This window comes from Mirounga leonina, unplaced genomic scaffold (genome assembly GCF_011800145.1).
Source record: "Mirounga leonina isolate KUSES-001 unplaced genomic scaffold, KU_Mleo_1.0 Mir_94, whole genome shotgun sequence".
Taxonomy (NCBI): domain Eukaryota; kingdom Metazoa; phylum Chordata; class Mammalia; order Carnivora; family Phocidae; genus Mirounga; species Mirounga leonina.
The window spans coordinates 42,725,854-42,741,516 of NW_023270855.1; the positions used below are offsets into that span (position 1 = coordinate 42,725,854).

General features: G+C 50.1%; 2 protein-coding genes across 3 annotated transcripts; both read left to right on the top strand.

Annotated features, from left to right (window-relative positions):
* The first annotated feature begins 1,221 nt into the window (after positions 1-1,221).
* On the top strand, positions 1,222-1,538 carry LOC118005633 (40S ribosomal protein S29-like). Its single transcript, XM_034997606.1, has one exon. It carries the CDS (start codon positions 1,297-1,299, stop codon positions 1,459-1,461), a length of 165 nt encoding a protein of 54 aa, XP_034853497.1. The 5' UTR covers positions 1,222-1,296; the 3' UTR covers positions 1,462-1,538.
* Positions 1,539-2,899: 1,361 nt separating this feature from the next.
* ELP6 (elongator acetyltransferase complex subunit 6) lies at positions 2,900-14,715 on the top strand. 2 transcript variants are annotated; one of them, XM_034997102.1, is made up of 7 exons: positions 2,900-3,050; positions 4,856-4,934; positions 6,177-6,247; positions 8,999-9,117; positions 10,540-10,741; positions 13,035-13,181; positions 14,299-14,715. In XM_034997102.1, exons 1-7 carry the CDS (start codon positions 2,997-2,999, stop codon positions 14,425-14,427), a joined length of 801 nt encoding a protein of 266 aa, XP_034852993.1. In that variant the 5' UTR covers positions 2,900-2,996; the 3' UTR covers positions 14,428-14,715. The 2 variants fall into 2 exon arrangements, with proteins under 2 accessions (XP_034852993.1, XP_034852994.1); XM_034997103.1 differs by lacking the exon at positions 6,177-6,247 and having other exon boundaries at positions 2,964-3,050.
* The last annotated feature ends 948 nt before the right edge of the window (positions 14,716-15,663 follow it).

Genomic DNA, 15,663 nt, shown 5'->3' on the forward strand with positions numbered 1-15,663 from the left:
TTTTTTTTTTTTTTTTTTTTTTTTTTTTTTTTTTTTTTTTTGAGGACTCCTGCTTTCTTACTCAGAAACTATTTGCTAATTCTGAAGTTGAAACTGAAATCCTGTCATTTCCTTCCAGGAAACAACCACCAGGAATTCACCTATTGTTGAAAAGTTGGGTTTATTATTCATTGCTGTGAAAGAGAATGCACACCATGGGAAATTATGGGGTGTATCATTAAGAGCATTAGAACAGAGGCACCTGGGTGGCTCAGTCGTTAAGCATCTGCCTTTAGCTCAGGTCATGATCCCAGGATCCTGGGATTGAGCCCCGCATCCAGCTCCCTGCTCTGCGGGAAGCCTGCTTCTCTCTCTCCCACTCCCCCTGCTTGTGTTCCCTCTCTCGCTGTGTCTCTCTCTGTCAAGTAAATAAAATCTTAAAAAAATTTTTTTTTGATTAAAAAAAAAGAATGTTAGAACACAATTATAGGATTTGGCTTGTTAGGTGATTGGGAGGAGGGTTTGGGATTGGGTGCTGTTAAAAGCGGGGTTAATTCTATGATCGAGTACCTTAATGAATCTCATCTACAGGGAGGACTGAAAGAGTGAGGCTAAAGCTGTGATGGTAAAGAAGCAGTAGTCTTTAGCTGGGAGTGGGAACGTCTGGTTGGTTGTGGCTTGGACAGTGCTCTTGTTTTGTGTTCAACATAACTAAGTGGACTAGTTTTGTCTTGACCCATCATAATCACTCTGATGTTGATGTTTTATGAAATTGTTTATGCTCAACAGGACAACACCAAGAACTAGCCCCTGGATGCTGGGGACTGCTCTTCTCCCTCACATACCAGTAAGCATATAATGTCCCGTTCCTGGCTGGAGGACCTAAGTAATTTTGACAGAGAAGCAGCTTCGAATTCCGGCCCAGGTGGGGAGTTTCAAATAAGTGAGTGACTACATACATCTATGTTTAAAAAAACCTTTTTAAAAAATATTTTATTTATCTGAGAGAGAGCTCACGTGCGAGCATGAGCATGGCAGGGTGGGGGTGCGGAGCAGAGAAGCAGACTCCCTGCTGAGCAGGAAGCAGATGTGGGGCTCAATCTCAGGATAATGGGATCATGACCGAGCCAAAGGCAGACGTTTAACCAACTGAGCCACCCAGGCGCCCCGAAAAACTTTTTTTTACTGAAGTATAAACATACAATGTTATAATAGTTTCAGGTGTACAATATAATGATTCACCATTCTATACATTTCTCAGTGCTCATCAAGGTAAGTGTACTCTCCCTTCTGCCTCTTTGCATCCAAGAGAGCAAGATGGGTCACCAGCAGTTCTACTGGAGCCATCTGAGGAAAGATGGCCAGGGTTCTTGCCACATCTGCTCAAGCAAGCAAGGTCTGATCCAGAAATACGGCCTCAATATTTGTTGCCAGTGTTTCTGTCAATATGCGAAGGATATAGGCTCCATTAAGTTGGATTAAGTGAACTTCCTTGAATGGGTCATCCCAGATACCTACCTTAATGCCAACTCATTGTACATAAGATAAAGATATTTCAATTATGAGTGTTTTAATGTGAAAAAAAAAGATAAGTGTACTCTTAATCCCCTTTATCTATTTTACCCATCCCCCCCCTCATCTCCCCATTCCACATCTATCTTAACCATGTGGTATGCACTGGAAACCTTGGTCCTCTTTACAGTCCAGGCCAGATATTGACCCCTCACACACAGCTATGCTCTGCTTCCAGCCTATCAACAAAACAGCACTTCGTTTAAATTTTACCTGAACTCCATCCTTTCCCAAATCCTAAAACAACTCCCTTTCCTTTGCTTAGTAACAGGTCCCAGGACTCTATTGGTATGCTACCTCTATCCTTGCAATGAATCAATAAAGGTGATTTTGTCGAATTATAGGATTGTCCCTGGTGCTCTGAGGCTCATTGGGCTACAATAGAACTATACATAGTAAGTTAGATATAAACGCTATGAAAAAAAGAAAGCAGGGGAAAAGGGTAAGTGTTGGGGAAAGGACAGCCTTGCAATTTAAACAGGATGGTCAGGGCGCCTGGGTGGCTTGATTGGTTTGGCAACTGCCTTCGGCTCAAGTCATGATCCCGGATCCTGGGATCGAGTCTCACATCGGGCTCCCCCTGCTCAGCGGGGAGCCTGCTTCTCCCTCTGCCTGCCACTCCCCCTGCTTGTGCTCTCTCTCTGGCAAATAAAATCTTAAAAACAAACACAAAAACAATTTAAACAGGATGGTCAGGGAAGGCCTCGAAGATTAGTGATATCTGAGCAAAGACCGGAAAAAAGTGGGGGATTTTTTAAATCTTCTGAGTATCTGGGAAAACAGCATTCCGGGAGGGAGGAACAGTTGGTGCAGAAGTCCGGAGTAGGAGCATGCAAGGTGTGTTCCAATCATATTTTCATAGTGCGCTGACCTTGACAACCTCTTTAATTCCGAACCTACCTTTACCCACCATTACTCCCTTTTCCAGCTTTTGCCTTTTTTCCCAATAACTTTCCCATATACAATTCCGCGTTTATTACGTTTGTTTTCTGCTTTGCGAGAAAGGGCGGGCATCCTCACCCGTCTCGCTCCCTATGTAGCTTGAGCTTAGAGACCTGGGGGACACAGCAGGAGCTCGACAGGCGCGTGTGGAAGGGCGGACTGTACGGCCCTGAGGCCCGGGGCTGGGGAGAGAGCAAGGCCACGGGAAGGCGGAAGACACCCGTCGCGCGGGGCATCGGGGGCCACCGTGGGGCGCGTCGGACCTTCAAGGACGCGCCGCAAGGCCAGCACCCCCACCACTCCGGCCGGATGCGCACCCTCGCGCGTGCGCCGGCAGCGGCCCGGTCCAGGCGCCCGCCTGATTGGCTACGCGGCGCCCGGAAGGGGCGTTGCGCATGCGCGCTCCCCCCGCGCGGGCCCGAGTGGTGTGTAGCTCTTCGGTCTCCGTCGTTCCCGCTGCAGCCCTAACTCCCGGTCCGGGACGCTCGTGCCCGGAGCTCGGAATGTTCCCGGAACTCAATAACCTTCTCAACATCACCCCTGACAGGGCGGAGCAGGTTAGACGCCGCGAGGTGGGAAGGGGGGCGGGTTCCGGAGCGTGGCGGAAGACCGCATCCCCGGATGAAGCGCACGCGGAGCCGTGGGAAAGACGCGACGGCCGCGGGCACAAGGGCGCCTGGGAGTTGTAGTCCGGGGAGGGCCAACCCGGAAACGGCTGGGCGCGGGCGCTTACGAGCCGTGAGCGTCTTCTCAAAGGCCGTGTGTACCCTCGAAAGTGCCCGGAAAGCTTGACCAACTGTGCATTGGCTTACGTTCACAGACGTTTACTGGGGGGCCCTGTGCATGCTCACTGCGTCCCGGCGCCCAGAGGAGGTTGCCTGAGAGTCGGGAGTTCGAGTGTCCACCTTTCCCAGGAGACGAGCTTCTTAACCGCCCGAGTCTCTCTCTCTGGCCCTGCGGCATTGTGCAGGTCACAGTGAACGCTGCTCCCCCTCTTCCTCCTCATGGTCTTGAATGGTGCTCTTCCAGGTTGCTCTCAGCCGGCGTTGGCTTGTATCAAGTCGGCCTTGGGCACAACAGCTCCGCCACTTTTTCTCCACCCTCCTTCCCGCACTCCGAGGCATCCCGAAATTTTTCACATTTTGGCCCGGCGTTACTTCTCCCAGGAACTTAACCTGGTTTATTTTATAACCTTTGTCTTCCTGAGGAAATGGTAAGCTCCTCCAGGCAGCCAAGACACCAAATGTATCAGGCCTTTTTTTTTTTTTTAAGATTTTATTTATTTGCGAGAGAGAGAATGAGAGACAGAGAGCACGAGAGGGAAGAGGGCAGAGGGAGAAGCAGACTCCCTGCTGAGCAAGGAGCCCGATATGGGACTCGATCCCGGGACTCCAGGATCATGACCTGAGCCGAAGGCAGTCGCCCAACCAACTGAGCCGCCACCCAGGCGCCCTGTATCAGGCCTTTTTATGAACCCACGGTGTCAGGCAAATTACAGTTTTCAGTAGACCCTGTGGGTGTCAGTTGCCCAAGCCTGCAGGTGGCACTGGCGACCTTGCTAGTTATCTGGGCACCTCCAGAGCGCTCAAGCCAGGGCCAGAGTGGGGACTGGAGCATCAAAGTGGGCACCGGGAAATGACAGCACTGGAGGTAACTCTCAAGGTCTGATAGTGCGATCTTTCATATTTTATAAGTGAAAAAAAGTCACAGCATGGAAGTGCCGTATCTGATACCATTTGATCCCGACCTCCCCTTTCACCGACAGGGAACTAGAGGTGGCTGGAGCAGGACAGCCAGCCCCTGTGGAGACTATCTTTAGAGGTCTTTCCAGGACTTTCCATGATCAGGGCTCTGCCTGAAGCAGTGTCCAGGGCCACTGGGATGGGATAACTTTGTTACTGGAGGCCTCTGTCAACTACTACTACTCCCCTCTCCCCCACCCTATTGGACAGAATTGGTATCAGAATTAGGAATAGGAAGGCAGTTGGATCAGATTAGTTTTTTGAAGGTGCATTCCAATCTTGGCAGGCTGTGATTTTTGTTGGATTCTGACGGTAGAAGCTTCTTTCATTCAGGATCTCGTTCTTCCCAGGACTGGTCCCTGAGGTACCAAGGTGAATGAGGAAGAGGAGGCACTTTATTCTCTGTTTGCCTTGGGAAAGTGGAAGCTGAGATATGCTTGCCCATAATAAGTGACTTAATAGCAATCACTTTAAGTGTTGTTTTTTCCCATAATTTTGACTTATTTTCTTCTTTTCGGTAATCTGTGTGTGTGTGTGTGTGTGTGTGTGTGTGTGTGTGTAGATATCGACCTCCTTCCAGGGAGTCTAATTCAACTTTTTGTGTTCCTCTTAACTTGTAGGGGAAACTGACTCTACTCTGTGATGCCAAGACAGACGGCAGCTTCCTTGTGCACCACTTTCTCTCCTTCTACCTCAAAGGTATAGGACTCATTGATGCTGTAGAAAAAGAAACCTAAGGGAAAACGCAATGGGAATAGTATTAACCAACCAGGGCTTTGGTGTTTGGGTAGCCAGGTGGCTGTTTATTAGGTAACAGGTTGCTGACCATCTTGTTCCCTGCCCATCCATCCCAAAGGGTGGTAAGTGCTCTCTGTATCTGTGTCCTATCTTCCCTTCTCCACCAAGTGTGCGCACAGTCTCACTGAGTCTCTTACGTGGCCTGCTGATTTTGTTGCTCCTCGGTCCTTGTGCATCTTGAGGTCTTTGGGCCCTGGACCCATTGACACGTTGCCCAGCCAGTAGATGCTTCCTAAAGAACATCGGGAGGAAAACTGCAGGGTCACTGCAATTTATAGACGGAAGTAGATTAGAAGAAGAAAACAGCCAAATGAAAAAAAAAAAAAAAAGACTCATTTATCAACTGATTCTCCTTGAGCTCCTGCTGAGCCAGGCCAGGATAGAGGGTAGACTTTTGGCACTCTTAGTTGTAATAGTTCACAGCTTTGGAAGTTGTTTTCTTTTCCAGATGATGTTATTGTCAGCACTGAAAGAGTAAGAGAATCTACAGATGAATTATTAGAAACTAATTATGTTTAGTAAGGTAGCTAGAGCTTCTTTGTGTTCCCCTTATAACTTCTTGGATATAAGAACAGTTGAAAAGAAATCAATTATATTTCTGTATACACCAACAACAAATGGAAAAATATTATTTTTTATTTATTTAATTTTTAAAAAAGATTTTATTTATTTATTTGTCGGGGGAGAGAGAGAGAGAGAGAAGAGCACAAGCACAAGCAGGGGGAGTGGCAGGGAGAGGGAGAAGCAGGCTTCCCGCAGAGCAGGGAGCCCGATGCAGGACTCAATCCCAGGATCATGAACTAAGCCGAAGGCAGACGCCTAACCGACTAAGCCACCCAGGAGTTCCAAAATATTATTTTTTATTTTATTTTATTTTTTAAAAACCACAACTCGTTGACAATCGAACAAAATAAGGTACCTAGTAATACACATAACAAAAGTATGTCTCAGGTTCAATGAAATAAGATATAATTATTATATATGAGAAATGTGTGTCTTAGAATGGAATTGGGTATGTCAGGTTGCAGGGCCCCTTGAGTCTGTCTAGACCTGGCCCAGTGCTTTTGTTTCCAGAAGTATGAACTGTATGAGACTGATTGTAAGTAAAGATGTCACTAAAAATCTGTTTGTTTTGTTTTCTAGCCAATTGTAAAGTCTGCTTTGTGGCACTCATCCAGTCCTTCAGTCACTACAATATCGTGGGACAGAAGTTGGTAAATATCATAGACCTCCGAGGTGCAGTCCCTGAGTATGTGGGTCACGCAGGTGTGAGTGGGGCCGAGGCTGGTCTCCCCTGTGTGGGTTGTAGAGAACTTAGCAAGAGAGTGACTGGGGAAATCACGGGGTGCTGAACCCCTTATCTGAAGGGCTAAGGCAGCATCTCTACCTGTTTTATTAATTTAGAGTTTATAGAACCACATCTGTTGTTAATTAATCAAATGCAGCTCTACTGACTCTGGACCAGTTAAGATTTTCTCCTTCTCAGTGTGGGCTTTAATCTTAGTCCTGCTCGGTTGATCACAGCTTGGTCTGCCACCAAATTGAGTGCCTCCTACTGTCTCCCTAAGCTTAGGGCTTAGAACCCAAATGTGGGGAGAGGTGCTTTTGTCACCTGCTCCTTATCTGATCTTGGCCTGCCCTTCGTCTTATCAGATGTGGGCAGGCAAGAATAAGATGGCCAAGAGGCTGGTGAACCTTCTGGCCTAGCCTATAGCCTAGGCCGTCGCCCATGACCTGTGACCAGAGGGGCTTACTGTTTTGTTTTTTGTTTTTGTTTTTTTGGTCTTTTTTAATTTTGTTTTGTTTTTAATAGGCCAGCCTCAGAGGGGAAAAGAAGCAGGCTACCCATTAGCAGTGATCATTGAAATGCCAGTCTTCCTACTGGGCCATGTCACTGCCCGATGTCACTCTGATGGGGAGAAACAAATGAGAGGATGAGAGGAGGGTAGACTTTCCCATCCTCTGCTGAGAAGGAAGAATTTCCTGGGTTAGAGGTCAGAGCATGAGCTCAGGGAGAGCAGTCATGTTAAGAACACATTACATTCCAGGTCTGTGAAGCATGTCTCTCTGACCCTAAGCATCTGTGTTTCTGGATGAGAAACTGGTGTACACTCATGTCCAGATGGGCTACTTTTTCTGTTACCTTAGAATCGTCATTGACACAGCAGGAATGGCCCGCACAGGACTGGGCACATGAAGGACTAGAGTGTGAGCCTCCATACTCTTGGTGTATTACTGAACTGCCATTAGTAGAATGGTAATGAGCAAGGGCAGAGGGGATGAACAGGAGTCTTTCTGTCTGCCGGGGTGACCGTGGAGCTAATGGCGCTGCGTAGTGGGGGACACTGGGGTGAGAATGAACAACTGAGACCTGATCAAGGGGCATGAGCGGTGTAAAGAGCTCCGTGTGACCTGGGTCTGCACAGACAGAGCAGTGGGTTGCATATTTAGACTGTATCCATCTTTGGGTGTTTGCCGAAATGCAGATTCTTGGGCCCTGCCCACAAAGCGTCTGGTTCTGGAGGTCTGGAGTGGCGCTCAAGGATCTGCCTTTTAATCAGGTGACTCTAGAGCTTCGTAATCGGGTAGGTCATGAAGAGCCATGTTAAGAAGTTCTGGTCTAGGGGCGCCTGGCTGGCTCAGATGGTTAAGCGTCTGCCTTCGGCTCAGGTCATGATCCCAGGGTCCTGGGATCGAGCCCCACATCAGGCTCCTGGCTCAGCGAGGAGCCTGCTTCTCCCTCTGCCTCTGCCTCTCTCCCTGCTCATGCTTTCTCTCTCTCTCTCTCTCTGTATCTCTGTGTCTCAAATGAATAAATAAAATCTTTAAAAAAAAAAAAAAAGAAGTTCTGGTCTAGGGGCACCTGGCTGGCTCAATCCAAAGAGCATGCGACTCTTGATCTCGGGGTTGTGAGTTTGAGCCCCACGTTGGGTGTAGAGATTATTTTTAAAAAGTTAATTAGGGGCACCTGGGTGGCTCAGTTGTTAAGCGTCTGCCTTCAGCTCAGGTCATGATCCCAGGGTCCTGGGATTGAGCCCCATATCAGGCTCCTGGCTCAGTGAGGAGCCTGCTTCTCCCTCTGCCTCTCTCCCTGCTCATGCTTTCTCTCTCTCTCTGTATTTCTGTGTCTCAAATGAATAAATAAAATCTTTTAAAAAAATAAAAAAATAAAAAAATAATTTAAAAAAAAAGTCTGGTCTAGAGCAGGGGTTGGCCCGTTTGTTTATGAGTCGTGGGTGGTTGCTGTCATTCTACAGAGCTGAGTAGTGACAGCACAGACTATGGCCTGCAAAGCCTGTCTTGCCCTACGCAGAGAAACTTAGCCCACCCCCGAACTAGTGCGTTGAGAGTTCATGTTGCCGCAGCTCTCGTGGGAGTGCCGCCTCTGAGGAAGAGGGCAGAGAAGGAGAACCTGGATCTCCCTGTGTGGCCAGCAGCCTGGCCGTTCCGATCTCGGAGCTATGTTCCTGAAAGCCTCAGAGCAGCTCTGAGGTCCTGTACCACTGAGGCGTTCCCGGAAGGGTTTGTGAAACTCGAAGCCAACGTCTGGCCCTTTCTTCTACAGCCAGCGTGTTTCAGACCTTGGTCGTTCTCCCACCATTTTATTGTCATTATTACCGTTTCTAAATGTGCTTAACTTTGTAAATACATACTTTTAGAAAAGTTGATGATACACTTCCTGATACTATTGCAAATTAAAACCATTGAGCCGTCATGAAAACGAATATGTGAGCAAAACATCAGTTTTTTACCAAGTGACAAACGTAAAGGCACACTTGAGCACAGTGGGGATTGTGGGTTGGGAATGCACAGTGGAGAGAAGGCATGGGCCCCATCCGAAGGTGGACAGGTGCACATTTGCAGGGCTTAGAATGTGTCCTGTGCCCTTTTGTGAGCTGGAGTCTGGCCTATGGGGTGGGTTCCCCTGCAAGGCACTGTGATTCACTCTCTCCTGTGTTGTTTAGGGTGTCAGCCTGACTGCGGCCCGGGAATGCGGGCAACTTGTTTTCCTCGAGGGTCTTAAGTCTTCGGTGGATGTCTTCTTCCGGGCTCAGGCGGAGCCACACCCCCTGCAGTTCCTCAGGTCAGTCAGCCCGCAGCCCCGCCCAGAAGTACCCATGGGGTGGGGAGGCCCAGACCAGGCTTGCCCTGTGATTCCTTCTCCCTGGTGTGTGGCATGTGGGGGGACAGAGCTGGCTTCAGGAGGCAGACACTTCCCTGGTGTTGTGGCTTCATCAAAAAGCCCTTGGCTCTTAATCATGGGCCAGAGGGTGTATGGATGACCTAAAGGCTACAGAAAGCATTATTTGCTGAGAGTATGGCAGAACGGTGTTTTTTCCAACCCTGGCTCGGAGCCCTTGCACACACCTTTGTTCTGTTTTTGGCTCGATACAGGGCTCAGCAAAGTATGGCCCGTGGGCCAGCTACCTGTTTTTGTAAATAAAGTTTTATTAGAATAGCTGCATTCATTTGTTCGTATATTGTTCCCGGCTGTTTTGCACTCCAACGGCAGAGTTGAGTAGTTGAGACAGAGATCATAGAACGCACAAGCCTAAAATATTACTGTTGCTCTTTAAGAAAAAGTCCATCGACTCCTGGGTTTGCTATTCTGAGATTGGTTTTCCTGTTTCTTGTCCTTGATGAGTGCCAGCCACAAACATAACTGTGCAGACTCCCAACCTGGGTGCTCTTCTTCCTCCACCACGAAGGAGTCCCTACGGGAGCTCTCCCTGCCGCCCCCTCTCTCAGACTCAGCCTGATGCGGTGGATGGAAAGCAGTATGGTCAGAAGGCCCCGTGCCCTGACCCTATGCATGTGATCTCGCACACAACCTTTACCATCTCTGAACCCAGCTGTCTTCGTCTGAATGATGGGCCTGGATACACCTCACCCCCGGGTTGGGGGAGGTTGTCCTTGCTGTTAGCGGGGCTTGGACCTGGAGCATGGGCACATGCCAAGGCCCTTTGCTCGGGTGCTTTTTGAGCCTCTGTTGCTGGGAAGTGACCGCCAAGGGCAGTCATTGGGGAGGCGGAGGTAGCTGGGCCAACTTGTTCAGAAACAGGTGGAATCTGTTAGGTACACAAACAGCCCTTAGACCTTCGTCCCTCACCGCTAGGTTACCTGAATTGCTGTTTAGCTTTTTATCCCCATGATGATCTCCCGGGAAGGCTTCTCCTGCCTGCCCAATCCAGATTAATCTTCGATGCCTTAAGCTCTTAGGAGGAGGGGCTGCATGGTGTCTCTTGAGGGTCCGAGAGCCTGTTTATTTTTGTGTCCCCCAGTTTCTAGCACAGTGCTTTGTACCTCTTAGGCCTCAAGGAGTGTTTGAAGTACAACTTGCTCATGTATGAATGCATGCCTTTTCTTTCCAACCAGATCAGGAGCCCCTTGGGCCAAGGCCTGCCCCCCACCCCCACCCCCAGCCCTTTCCTGTGGTGCTGCTCAGTCCCGGATAAACATTTGTAGAGAGAATGAGCTCTCTGGTGACCCTTGCTTGATGCTCCAGGGAGGCCGATGCTGGGAACCTGCAGCCCCTGTATGAGTTTGTCCGAGAGGCTCTGAAGCCCGTGGATGACGGACGGGCCGCGTGGAGGTGCCCAGTGCTGCTAGTGGACGACCTCAGTGTGCTGCTGAGCCTGGGCCTGGGGGCCGTGGCTGTGTTGGACTTCATCCACTACTGCAGAGTGGCCGTGTGCTGGGAACGAAAGGTACTGATCAGCCTGCTCTCTGTGCTCCCGCCTGTGACCTCCATGGGCCCACGTGGGTCCACACCTCCCTTGCTTGCGGTGGTCTTTCTTGTGTATTTGCCTGGGGGTTTGGCTTTACTCTGGTAGCCCCAGAAATCTTTTGGTCTGCCATCCTCCACTCCCCTACTTGCCGCTGCTAAAAAATGAAGGCCTCAAAATGAAAAGGTTCATCGGTACTGTCTTGACTGTGGCCTGTCGTGTGTGGTTCTGCGGAAGTCCCAGCTCTGGCATACATTGCCTCGTGTCCTGGGACAGGTCATTGTCTCTCTGTGTGGCCTTTGAAGATCAGTTGAGATATAAACGGCTGTAAAAAATTTGTGTGATGCGATGCAAGTATAGGACCTGATCTTTATTGTCAAATGATGAGGCAAAAATGGGGATTTTGCCAAAACAGAGAGTTAAACAATGGGAGTAGACCCATCTATACAGTAGGAATGGCTCTGGTGCCTGCCTCATGGGAACGCAACGGCAGGAGTTCAGTGACACGAAGCTTGCAGCACGCCCACACAACGTCTGGCCCACCGCGGCCGCTCTTCAGCATGTGATGGCGCCCCTGGTAGGAGCCTGCGGCCCTCAACACCGTGTGGTCAGGCTGCGTTGCTGGGCAGCAGTTGGCGTGAGCTATTGGGAGTCAGCCAGGGCTGCGTGTCCCCAGCAGGGCATGTTGAGCACCTCCTGTGCTCAAGGGCCTGCCTGGCAGCTGGGTTCAGGGGAACTCCAGGGGCCGCGGTCACAGGGCCAGGAGCTGGGCAACGTGGAGGAGGGGGGAACAGAAGGGGCGCGGAGGGCGCGATCAGCGACACCGAAGTGGGCACACCGCCTGCAGCTTAGCTTGCTCTGTGGCCCACTGCCATCCTCGTTTTGTTAAAAATACCTCTTTTAGTTGAAAAAGTAAAACTTCGGAATAGTTTAAGAAAGCAAAAATAAATAGCACAAAGAGTACTTTAATAAAAAGTAATGGTCTTTTTCCCAATGTGGATATTGTTCCAGAGAGTCTGTGCAATTGTGAACGTGTTGTATGTGTGTGTGTCTCTCTGCGTTTTTCTTTTCTTTTCTTTTTTTTAATTTCTTTCTCTCTCTCTGTTTTTCTTTCTTTCTTTCAAGATTTTATTTATTTATTTGACAGAGAGAGACACAGCGAGAGAGGGAACACAAACAGGGGGAGTGAGGGAGGGAGAAGCAGGCTTCCCACGGAGGAGGGAGCCCGATGTGGGGCTCGATCCCAGGACCCCGGGATCATGACCTGAGCTGAAAGCAGCCGCTTAACCGACTGAGCTATTCTTATTTTAAACGTTGGAGGCAGGAACTTACTAACTTGCTAGGGCAGCCGTAAGGACAGATGGAGCGGCTTTTTTTGCAGAAATTTCTTTTCTTTTCTTTTTTTTTTTTTTTAAGATTTTATTTATTTATCTGACAGAGAGAGACAGCGAGAAAGGGAGCACAAGCAGGGGGAGCGGGAGAGGGAGAAGCAGGCTTCCTGCTGAGCACGGAGCCCGATGTGGGGTTCGATCCCAGGACCCTGGGATCATGACCTGAGCCGAAGGCAGACGCTTAACTGACTGAGCCACCCAGGTGCCCCTCTCTGCATTTTTCTTCACGTCGCTGGTCACCTGCCATGCCATTTCATAGCACACCTGTATCTTGGTGTCCATTGCCCAAGAACAGAACACTCGGGTCTGCTTCATTCTTTTGAACAACTCGACACTATACCTCTGAAAGGACTTACTATTCAGGGTATCCCCTTCAGTGGGTCGACCTCCCCCTCGGTTCTGGTTGGCTAACTCCTGCTTGCCCTTCTAACTCTGCTCATGTGTGTCCACCTCCTGACCCTCTCCGCTGGGCCAGACATGATGCCTCTTCCCTGTGCTCCCTCAGCCCCCCATGCTCCCCTTTCTCCTGGCCTGTGTCCTGTGTTGTCTTTAGGGCCCACACTGCTCCCCTCTGGTCCCCGCTGCAGTCTGGTGCTTGCTGAGCACTCAGGAGCCTGGCAGAAAGGTGGCACTTTTTGCTAACATGGAGGACCACAGGCTGAGCTGAGCTTGGTTTAAGAGGGACTGAGCTGGCAGGATAGGTTGGATGTGCTGGCGAGGCTGGAATTAGGGTCCTGGAGCACAGGCAAGGGTCCTTCCCAGTAGTAGCAGCATGAAGGCTGATCAGGGTGAAGACATGCAAGGGATTGGAGGCACCGAAAGCCCAGTGCTCCCTCATGGCCCTGCCTGGAGGAGCAGGTTCTCATCTTGACTCTCTGTTGCAGGGAAACATCGTGACCCTGGTACACGACAGTGGAGACGGCGAGGACGAGGAGAATGACATCCTCTTGAATGGCCTTAGTCACCAGAGCCACCTGATCCTGCGGGCCGAGGGCCTGGCTACGGGCTTCTGCAGGGACGTGCATGGACAGGTGCGCAGGGGCTCATGGGGCACCAGCTGCTGCCTCTGCACCTGAGCCGAGACCATACGTGGGATAGTGTCAGGCCCTAGGGGCTGTCTGGTTGGGGCGTTCCTTCGGGTGCAAGGGAAACCTCAGGAGTTGTGTGAATGCAAGACAGTCTGTTCCAGATGGGGCTAGCCTCACACACCAGTGCACGTTTTCCATGGTGGTTCCATTTGTGATCGAAGCAGAACTTCCTAAAAAGGAGACTGCTGTCTGGAGCAGAATGCAGGGCCCCTGCTGTCCGACAGCAGAATGCCTCTGCAGGACCACAGAAGGCTTTGTTTACTCAGGTCAGTGCTGCTCCTTTTAAAATACAAACCTGGGGGGACCATACCCGTGGCTGGGGTTGCTGCTGCCCCCGCTGCTGCCTCTGACCAGAATGTTGGAGAACTCAGGCAGAAGCCGAGAGTCCTGCCTTGTGAGGGAGGTCAGGTTCTACCTCCTCCCAAGGGGCTGCCATGGTTCTCTGCCTTCTGGAACTTTTCTTTCGGAATCTCCTCCCACACCCCCACCACGGCTTCCAGGTTAACTTGACATTGACCACTCTTGGCCCATTAGGCATGGGTGGGAGTTTTGGCCTAGAGTCAGAAAAGAAAACAAATGGGTGAGCCCCGAGATGCCGTGTGGTAGTGCCTGTGTGCACAGTGGGAGGAGAGGGTTCGGAGAGGGTTCTCTGCGGCCAGTCCCGTGGAGCATCCTAGCCTGCCTAGCATTGAGACATCATCAGAATAAACCTCTAGCCTTCCCGAGCCTGTACTGGTTGGAAGGTACTGAGTCGATTCTCAAAATCAGTGCAGCCCACAAAAGCATGCATAGAAAAAGACCAAATTACTTCAGTGGTTTTTCCCTGGATGGCTGTTTTTCTTTTTCTTCCTCTTACAGATTTTCTGTAACGGGCAGGTATCACTCCTGTATCGGAGAGGGGGAATCTTTAGTTTTAGTTAGCTGGTAATAAGCTTTGTTTTTGAAGTGGGTCACATGCTGCATGGCACATGACCGGGACCTCCTTGAGGCCTCGGTAGCAGGTGGTGGAGCAGGCGGGTACTTGGGGGCTGCTTCTCTTTCATTCTCCTTTTCCCTGTAGCTGAGGATCCTCTGGCGGACACCGTCACAGCCCACAGCCCAGCGGGACGGGAGCCTCACTTACCAGTACAAGATACAGGACAAAAGTGTGTCCTTTTTTGCCAAAGGGATGTCTCCTGCTGTTCTGTGACCTGATTGAGGAGCACACAGAGCGACCTTGGACCGTTTTCAGATGTGAAAGATAAAGCGACGGGTCGGAATGGATCTGTACACCTTTGAAGTGGCATTTCAGCCTGGACCAACAGCCTCACTGCGGGGCGGGGCCGTGGAAAGGGGCTGTGACGGCACGTCCTAGTTCCCTGGGCTGTTTGGATAACAGAGGAAATAGCAACCCGGCTTCTGAGGAGAGAGACGCCACATGTTGAAACCGGGTGAAAGTGGTGCCGGGAGCCTTTCATTAAATACGCTTTAGCCTCAACTGCCCATTTGGCTGTTGTGCCTTTCAGAGCCAGAGTGGGTATGAATATGCCAGCTAGGAGACAGCCCCGGGTGGCAGGCCCCGGAGGGACACCGTGGGTAATCATGGCTGGCATGAGGAGAGTCCCTGTATTGTGGCTTCCTAGTGATGGACTGTCTCATTTAATTTTCACCTGCGTCCTGCAGAGGTATTTGCCCTTCAGTCTGGTAAGAAAACCGGCTTAAAGAGGTTTGGCCAGCGCGCTCAAGACTGGAGAGCCGGCCGTAGGTAGTGGAGCCCGACTCTGAAGTTCACACTTGCTGACCGAGCCTCCCAGAACCCAGGGGCAGGCTCCCCACTTGGTTCACAGCTTCACTTCCTCCTGGTTCTGGGGTCCCTGGCACATGAGGCTTCCTGGCTTGGTGAGAGGGGTCAGGAATGTTCTTGCTGCCAGATGGGATGGAGCCTTGGCAAGTTCCTCCCTCACCTGTGAAGACCGAAGAGGTGAGCTCTTGCCCCAGCATCCTGTAGATGCCACACTCAGCCCGTCAGTCAGGATCGCCTCAGAGTAGACACCAGGGGCATTCCCTTAAACTGGGTACATTTTTGCTATATGCAAATTATACTGCAATGAATTCGAAATGAAACAATTACACTGATCAGCAGGGACTAAGGAAATTTCATATCTATTGTTTAATTTTAACTTTTCACGTTTTTTAGTTTTCATAAAAGGGAACAATTCATCACTCCTCTTCTCAAGTCGTACTATTATGTTGGTTATCCCACTGATAACCAGTAACAGTAGCTGCTTTTCTTCCCCAAAATATCGCAGACCTGATAGAATATTTGAAAATTATGTGTACAAGTAACTTGAGAAAGTGGTTATTGAAGAACTAATGATTCTTCTATGAATACTCTTCAGTATTTATACCAGCTTCATCTGAGCTACAATTCTGAATGGGCACGGCA